Raw genomic sequence first — 9,519 nt, 5'->3', positions numbered from 1 at the left:
GCTTGGGAGATTGTCAGAGAAAATTCAGAGTGGGAAGACAGAATGTTTAGTTCAAGGAACATCGGTGTCCTTAGGTCACTGAGTGCATGGAGGAAGTAAGATGTTAGAAGATTAGAAAGATAGGAAGGGAACAGATTATGACTAATTTTTTTAAAGCCAAACAGGCTTATCTATTTAATCTTGAAGGTAACAGGAAGTCATCAGAATTTAAGGGTGGGGAGAGTAACTTGGTCAGAACTGCACTTTAAGAATATTAATCCATAATCAGTCTCATAGGAAAAATACTTTAAATAACTATTGATTAGAGAAATGCACATCAAAACAACTCTGAGATACTATTTTACACCTATAGATCCGACTATTAGAAAAAGAGAATGACAAATGTTGGAGGGGATGTGGGAAAATTGGGACACTAATCCACTGATGAGTTGTTTACTGGTCCAACCATTCTGGAGTACAATTTGGAACTACGCCCAAAGGCTATGAAACTGTGTACAACCTTTGACCCAGAAATACCACTACTAGATCTGTATCCCAAAGAGAGATGAAAGAAAAGGTTAAAATCACTTATTCATACAAAAATATTGTTGGTAGCTCTCCTTGTGGTGGCAAAGAATTGAAAACTGAGGGGATGTCTATCAATTGGGGAATGGCTGAACAAGTTGTGGTGTTTGATTGTGATAGAATATTAATGTATTATAAGAAATGACAAACAGGATTGCTTCAGAAAAACCTGGAAAGACTTACATAAACTGAGGCAAAGTGAACCAAGCAGAACCAGAGAACATTATACACAGGAACAGCAACATTGTGCAATGATCGATTATGATAGATTTAGCCTTTCTCATCAATGCAATAATCCAAGACAATTCCAAAGGACTCTTGTTTAAAAGTTTTTGAAGTCTGTATTATTTTTAATTAAAGTTTTTTTGATTTTCAAAACAAATGCATGGAAAAATTTTCTTTTTTGAAAGCTTTTTATTTTCAAAACATATATACAGATAATTTTTCAACATTGACCCTTGCATAGCTTTGTGGTCCAAATTTTCCCCTCCTTCCCCCCACTGTCTCCCCTAGATGGCAAGCAATTCAATATATGTTATACATTTTAAAGTATGTTAAATCCAATATATGTAAATATATTTATACATTTATCTTGCTGCATAAGAAAAATCAGATCAAAAAAGGAAAGAAAATAAGTAAGAAAATAAATGCAAGTGAACAACATCAAAAGGAGTGAGAATGTTATATTGTGATTCACACTTAGTTCCCATAGTCCTCTCTCTGGGGGCAGATGGCTCCCTCCATCACAAGACTGTTGTAAGTAACCTGAATCAGCTCATTGTTGAAGAGAGTCACATCTATCAGAATTGATTATTGTATAATCTTGCTATTGCCATACAAAATGATCTCCTGCTTCTGCTCTCTTCACTTGGCATCAGTTCGTCTAAGTCTTTCCAGGCCTCACTGAAATCATCCTGCAACAATAATATTCCATAATATTCATACACCATAACATATTCAGCCATTCTCCAATTGACGGGCATCCACTCAGTTTCCAGTTTCTTGTCACTACAAAGAAGGCTGCCACAAACATTTTTGGACATACAGGTCCCTTGCCCTCTTTTAAGATCTCTCTGGGATCTACTGGGATAAGTCTAGTAGAATACTCCTAGATCACATTTTGATAACTTTTTGAGTAAGTTCCAAATTGCGCTCCAAAATGGCTGGTTGTATTCACAATTCCACCAACAATGTATGTATCCTAGTTTTCCCACATCCCCTCCAACATTATCTTTTCCTGTCATCTTAGCCAATCTGAGAGATGTGTAGTGGTATCTCAGAGTTGTCTTGATTTGCATTTCTCTGATTAATAATGACTTGGAGCATCTTTTCATATGGCTAGAAATAGTTTCAATTTCTTCATCTGAAAATTGTCTGTTCATATCCTTTGACCATTTACCAATTGGAGAATGGCTTGAATTTTTATAAATTTGAGTCAATTGTCTATATATTTTAGAAATGAGGCCTTTATCAGAACCTTTGAATGTAAAAATGCTTCCCTTCTAATCTTGTCTTTATTAATTTTGTTTATGCAAAATAATTTTAACTTAACATAATCAAAATGATCTATTTTGTATTCAGTAATGAATTCCAATTCTTTGGCCACAAATTCCTTCCTTCTCCATAGATCTGAGAGGTAAACTATCCTTTGATCTTCTAATTTTTTATAATATCACTCTTTGTCTAAATCACGATCCCATTTCAACCTTATCTTGGTATACGGTATTAAGTGTGGGTCACTGCCTAGTTTCTTTCATGCTAGTTTCCAGTTTTCCAAGTAATTTTTGTCAAAGCTGGGTTTGTCAAACACTAGATTGCTATAGTTATTGACTATTTTGTTCCACTGATGAACTACTCTATTTCTTAGATTTTGATGACATTTGCTTTGTTATATAGTTTTAGATCAGGTATAGCTAGGCCACCTTCATTTGCATTTTTTCATTAATTCTCTTAAAATTCTTGACCTTTTGTTCTTCCAGATGAACTTTGTTTGTTTTTTTTTTCCCCAGATCTGTAAAATAATTTCTTGGGCATTTCCAAAGGGCTCTTGATGGAAAATGCTCTCCATATCCAGAAAGAGAACTAATAAACTCTGGGTATGGACTGGAGCATACTTTGTAGTTTTGTTTTTCTTGCTTTTTCATCTGTGCCCTTTTTTTTGCAACTAATACTTTATATGTATTACTGAAATTATATTAGTTGTCTTCTCCCCAGGCGAGGGAGATATGGAAGGGAGGGAAAGAATTTGGAACTCAAAATTTTGAAAAATGAATGTTAAAAAGGTTTTTGTTTGCATGTAACAAAATAAATAAAAATATACTTAAGAAAAAAAGAATATTGCTTTGATAACTGAGGGATGGCCTGCAATGGGGAGAGTCTTGAGACAGAAAGACCATCCAGAAAGCTATTGAGATAATCCAGGCTTGAATGGTAGCAGTGTTGCACAAAAAAAGGGAGGCACGGATAAGAAATATTCCAACAGTAAATGGATAGAGCAGCAGATTGGATCTGGGGAGGGAGGGAAAGTGTGGAGTCCAGGATGAAATTTAGTTGTAGGCCTGGGGGGACAGAACGTGGTGGTGCCTTCACAAGGAAAAGAGAGTCAGGGAAAGGGGAGAACTTTGGGGGAAACGATAATAAGGTTAGTGTTAGATGGATGTCCAGTTAGAGATGTTACTAGGCAGGTGTATGTCAGGAGAAAGATTACAGCCAGGTGAGAATCATCAATGTAGAGGCGATAATTGAATCCAGGGGTGAGGCTGTGATTACTCCGTGGAGTAGTTTGGGGGAAGAAGAGAAGAGGACCAGGCAGAGTTTGGGGGAGCCTGATGGTCGGTGAGAGGGACCCCGCCAGGAGGCTGAGAAAGAGCAGCATCCCAAAGATCTGGGAGGAGGAGCTGCCAGAAAGTGACCAGCAGTGTCAGACAACTGGGAGACAGAGAAGGTTGGGAAGGGAGGAAGAGTCGTTAGCTCTGATGATTAATTAAAAAGAATCATTTCTGCAGGACTCGAGGTCAGAAGCTGGCTGTGAAGGAGTGAGAAGAGATCAGAGCGGAGGCGGCCTTCTCAGGGGCCTGGCCACAGGCGGTGGGGGGAGGCCCACGTGAGAGGCTTTTGAGCATGGAGGAACCTGGGTAAGCATGTAGACCATTGGATAGTGTCAGCAGCAGGGAGACACTGAAGATTGGTGGGGCCCGGAGGGTTCGGAGAGAGAGGGGTATCAAGCCAAGTCTTTGAGGACTCATAAGATGTGAGAGTTACAGAGAAGTGGGTATTGGAGAGAGGGTAGTGAGAACCAAGTCTTAAGAGTAAGGGTCTGGGAGCAGCCAGGGAGCGCAGTGGATAGAGCACCAGCCCTGGAGTCAGGAGGACCTGAGTTCAAATGTGACCTAACACTTCCTACCTGTGTGACCCTGGGCAAGTGACTTAACCCCAACTGCCTCAGCAAAAACAAAACAAAACAAAACAAAACAAAACAAAACAAAACAAAACAAAACAAAAACAAAAACAAACCAGAAAAAACGAGTCAGGGTCTGGGGTCAATAGATGGAGCCATCTGATGGAGATCAGGCTTGGGGAGGGACCCCAGAGCCTCTCACTGTACAGATGAGGAAATTGACGCTCAGGGAGGGCCATGGATTGGCCCAAGATGATGGAGGTGGTAAGTGACAAAGCCAGGGTCAGTTTCATTTCAGTGCTGGGAAATTCCCTTTCACACCCAGCCTCAGTGTACCCATCTGCAACTTCCCTCCTTCCTGGTAGGGCCCAGAGGAGCAAAGGCCTTGACTGCCAGGGAGATGCTTTTTGTGACTCAGGCCAGGCTCCTCCCAGAATCAAACTCTGAACCGTGCTTGACTCCCACAGCAGAATGAATGAGTCACTGGGGCCTTCACAGAGGCTCTCTTTGGGTCTCCTGTGGAGAGCTGAGTGTTTGCCGGAAACTTCCACCACCCCCCTCCTCCCCTCCCCCGTGCCCTCCCACACAGCCCCCCAAGGAGCGCTGCTAAAAAGAATCAGATGCCAATGTGTGAGTTGTACCCGGCTCTCTTAAAGCCCAGGCAGGGAGGCAAAAGCTACCAGGGAGGAGCTTTGGGTCTCGGGTACTCCTGGGCAGAGTCCGCTCTGGCCATAAAGCCTAGAGTAGAGCCCAGACCCCCCTCCCCCCCACCGAGGGCTCCACTCAGTCAACGAATATTCATTAAGCATCTCTTATGTGCCGTTCTTGGGCAGTCCAATGGACCGCTCTGGGGCTCAATTTCCATATCTGAAAAAGAAGATCACAGGAATTAGAGTGAAAGGGACTTGGAAATTGACTGGAGACTCAACGAGCCCCAAAGTTGAAAAGGGACTTGTCCGATATCCCGGCGCTGTCTCTAAGGTCTTGTCTGGCTCCAAAAATCTATCTTCAGATTAGGAAATAAGCCTCCCGCAGCCCCACTCAGGACCAGGCTCTCCCGTGAAGTCACCTCCTGGATCCCCTCAACTCCTTCCCAGAAAGACTCTTACTATTTTCTGACTGAGTAGGGATTTATTCAGAAATGAAGGGAAAATTTAACATAAGGAAAACTATTAACATAATTGATGATATTAGTAAATATATAGGATTATAATAATATATACAGACAAAAGGTTTTGATTCATAAAAACTTATTTTTATTAAAAACACTTTAAAATATGAAAATAAATGAATTTTATTTAAATTGATAGAAAATACTCCATTTATCTAAAACTATCAACAACCATTATTTGTTTTTTAAATAATAGCCTTTTATTTTCCACATATATACAAAGATAGTTTTCAGTATTCGCTCTTGAAAAATCTTGTGTTCCAAATATTTTCTCCTTCCTTCCCCCACTCCCTCCCCTAGAATCAAGTAATCAGATAGAAGTAAAATGTGCAATTTTCTACACATATTGCCACAATTATCGTGTTGTACAAGAAAATTGAATCAAAAAGGAAAAAAAAAATGAGAAAAAACACAAAACAAGCAACAAAAGGTGAAAATGCTATATTGTGACCCACATTCAGCTTCCGCTGTCCTCTCTCTGGGTGCAGCTGGCTCTCTCCATCACTGAACAATTGGAACTGGCCTGAACCATCTCATTGTGAGAAGAGCCACGTCCATCAGAATTGATCATCTTGTTGTCACCGTGTACTATGATCTCCTGGTTCTGCCCATTTCACTCAGCATCAGTTCCTGTAAGTCTCTCCAGACCTCTCTGAAATCCTCCTGCTGGTCATTTCTTACAGAACAATAATGTTCCATACCATTCATATACCATAACTTATTCAGCCATTCCCTAACTGATGAGCATCCACCCAAGTTTCCAGTTTCTTGCCACTACAAAAAGGGCTGCCACAAACATTTTTTACATGTGGGACCTTTGCCCTCAGAAAGACTTTTATAATAAAGAATAAAGAGGAAGAAAAAAGTTCAGAAAAAACTGACCAATAGAGTAAAAAAGTCTGAGTATTCCTCACCCATCATCCCCCACCTATGCAAAGAAGTATAAAGAGTCATTTTCTCATATTTCTTCTTGGGGCCAAACTTATCATTTCAAAGAGTCCAGGTTCTCTTGTTTGGTTATTTGTCATTTAAAGTTACAGTGTATTGGAAATTGGCCATAATATTTTCTTGGTTTTGCTTAATTCACTTTGCACTAGATTCTTAGGTTAGGGTGACATCATGTCTGCCATTTTGATAATTTTTACTTATGTCAAAGTTCTGTAGTGGCTGGCAAATGAGCATGAGCCGGGAGCTGCAGTCACAGTTCTTCTTTAAACAGGTGGCTCAGGCCAAAGGGCCATCTCCTCGCCAGACTGAATCCATAGTGCAATTCGGCAGCCCCCTGGGGTCTGACACTGCTCATCTCCTTTTGTGAGGGAGCTAGAAAACATACTTTCCCAAATGATCTGCTTTGCCCAATCCTAACTTGCTTAGGGGGCAGCCAGGGACCTCACCCTCATTGATGATATTATGCAGCCATGAAAAAAAATTTTGTGCAGAGATCTTGTCAGCCAAACATCACCGGCTGGGAGAGTTGGAGTGGGAGGCATTTGATCAGATGTTTCAGGGCATCTGGCAAACATTCATGCAAGATGAGAAAGGCCAAAGTGCGCTACGGAGAAGAAAATGATGGACCACTCGGGGATCTCTGCCAATGGGGTCACGAAGAGTCAGACAACTGAAATGACTGAACAGCAACAAATTCAACAGCAAAAGCAAAAAGCACAACTGCAGTCCAAACAATATAAAATATTCAATTAATTTCATTTTTAAATTACAATTTTTATCACAAAATTTTGATAATGCTGGCATAAAAGAGATCTTTGAGAGAACTTTTTATGTTCATTTAGCTTGCAATGTAAACATGAGAAATCCAAGATCTAACTTCACCTGGCACATCTGTGTCGAAATCAGTTGAAGACCCTGGTTTATTTTAAATTTTAAAACCAAGAATTTATTGTCTTTTTCTTCTATTTCTTTCATTGAAAAAAGAAAACAAAAGAAAAAAAAATTCCTTGTAACAAATATACACAGCTAAGTTAGGCAAATCCCTGAGTTGGCCATGCCCCAAAATATTGGTCTTGTTCTGTATCTTGAACCTGTAGATTTTTTTTGTCAGAAAATAGGTGATATGCTTCATTTCACCCAGGATCTCATGTGTCAGGGGCATTAAAAAAAAAACTTTGCTTGTTTTGGATTGATTTTCTTCTTTTCAGTTTGCGTGTGTTTTTGTTGGCCCACTCTTCTAGAATTGCTTCTTGAATCAGGACTTTGTATTAAGACCAGATTGTGAGTTTCTGGAAGGAATGTTGGAAACCTGTTTGATCCCCAATTCTCTGGGGACCTGCTGTTCCTTCTTTGGATGCCGACTACTTCAGGGATCTCGGTCTAGGACACTGTTAACTTTTAATATCCCCAAAGTAGTCTGATCGTTGCCTTCCTCATCAGAACTTTGTAAATTCCAGAATTCAGTGTAAATCTGGGTAACACAACTGAAGGCTCTCCTTTGGTTGGGGCTCCAGTAGACTGCTGGTCCCAATCAGCTAGGTGAAAGACCCTACAGGCCAAAGTGATAGAACTATTGGTTCCACCTTGATCTGAGATTTCTAGTTACTCAGTTTACAGGCTCAGGACTCAATCTTCAACCCTTCACACGGCTACTGCCGGCCTTGGACCACGGCCACATCAGATCTAGCTCCCCTCACAGTCCATTATATCCTTAACTCACCTCTGGGGTCAGAAGGATACAACTGCTGGTTGACTTTTGTTCCTAGGAAAATGTCTCACTGTGTTTTCTTTTATATTTCCTAATCACTTCTCCATCTGACTTCAATGCAATTGCTTTTTTTCCATTCCTCCATTTGGCCATTCTCCTTCAGGTTCTGCCTTTTTGCATCGTAAATTTTCACCAGGAGGGAGGAGATGCTGCTTTAATAAATCCAGGGAAGATTCAGTCCTCTCTCGATGGTCAAGATAGGTGGAAAGGGGGCTTGAAATGGTGCACAGTTATAAATTTGTGGGGTCTATTAATGACTCAAGTTGTTTGCCCACTTGATGGTAAATAAAAATAAGTTCTAAGATAAAGTAGGTCCATTCAGCCACAATTTTCTTTGGGCATTTAACCTTTCCTAGAAGACAGGGCCAGAGTTGTAATGGTAGAAATGCAGGCAACATCCAGAAATAAGGAAAGGATTTTTACTGGGGCAGGAGGAGGCAGGAGAGACCTTTCCAGAGTACCTAGGACACACTCCTATATAAATATCTATGGCCTAAGAAGTTGCGTTTGCATCTCAAACCACTTAATGAGGGCTGATTCCCCACTCCTCCTCACTATTTCTGGAGCTACTTGAATAGGCCCAGGGCTCCCGACCCCATAATTGGAGGCCAGGCCTTAGCTCTGGGGAAGGCTAGAGTTTCCATTTTCAGGACAATTCTCTGAGTGGGCATTGATGACTTCCTGTAGTCTCTCACCAACACCTCGCAGTCCAATATTTTGGAGCCCTTGGAGGAGCTGTCTATACGCCCCCTTCTTGCCATGTCTCTGGTACCAGTGTTTGAGCAGCTGGATTTTCTGCTCATCTGCGTCATTCGCGTAATCATGCTTGACTCGATCAATTATGATTTCGCTTATTCTCATCTCCCGGACAAACCTTTTAACCTGGTCGAGTTCCATTCTCTCAGCAATTTGTGGAATATATTTATTCAAGTCAATATCTGAAAATAAAATAATATAAAATCAAAAAATAAACATGAAAACAGTGATTTTGGAACTGAATCTTCCCACAGGGACACAAAGGAAGCTTTTATGCCTTCAGGAATATGAGATCAGAGTGACAGAGCTGAGAGAAACCTCTGAGATCACTGAGGTCAAGAGTTCTTACTCTGGGGTCCACATGTTTTATTTCCATGGATTGGATCTTTCAAATCCTACATATTTCATCTTAGACATTTAAGAAGGGGACCAGAGTCTTGACAAGACTGCTAATGGAGTCAGGACACAAAAAAGCAGTAGGAATCTTGATGTACTCCTATCTTCAGGAACTCCCAGATTTCTCTTGCCTCCTCCAAGTGACATCTAGATGCAGTGGGGACCACTGTGTCAGGAAGACATGACTTTCAATCTTAGTGGCTCTCTGTGACTCTGGCAAGTCCTTTAACTTCTGTCTGCCTCATTTTCCTCAGCTGTAAAATGGAGATACTAATACTTGTTCTCCTTTTACACAGGGGGAAACTGAGTCACAAGAGATGTTCCTTCCACAAGCAAGTGACCCAAGAGCACGAAAGAGAGAAAGGCAGCCTCCCTCTGACCTCCTGATCCCATTCCCCAGGAAAGGAAATATGAATTCTTTGATTTACCAAAGTCTGTGGAGTCCATTTGGATCCCTTTCCAGAATAATGTTTCCAAATGCATGAAGTACATGGGATTACAAGTAAACCAATTAAATTG

General features: G+C 40.8%; 1 protein-coding gene across 3 annotated transcripts in view; it reads right to left on the bottom strand.

The window, feature by feature from the left end:
• Positions 1 to 5,194: 5,194 nt before the first annotated feature.
• Positions 5,195 to 9,519, bottom strand: part of FAS (Fas cell surface death receptor) — a 40,333-nt gene continuing 36,008 nt past the window's right edge. For all 3 annotated transcript variants that reach the window (XM_074297104.1, XM_074297105.1, XM_074297106.1), the window contains one exon: positions 5,195 to 8,786. In XM_074297104.1, coding sequence (XP_074153205.1) covers positions 8,464 to 8,786 — 323 coding nt within the window. In that variant the 3' untranslated portion in view covers positions 5,195 to 8,463. The remainder of the gene's footprint in view (positions 8,787 to 9,519) is intronic.

This window comes from Sminthopsis crassicaudata, chromosome 2 (genome assembly GCF_048593235.1).
Source record: "Sminthopsis crassicaudata isolate SCR6 chromosome 2, ASM4859323v1, whole genome shotgun sequence".
Lineage (NCBI taxonomy): Eukaryota > Metazoa > Chordata > Mammalia > Dasyuromorphia > Dasyuridae > Sminthopsis > Sminthopsis crassicaudata.
This window is presented reverse-complemented; position numbering and strand designations above follow the sequence as displayed.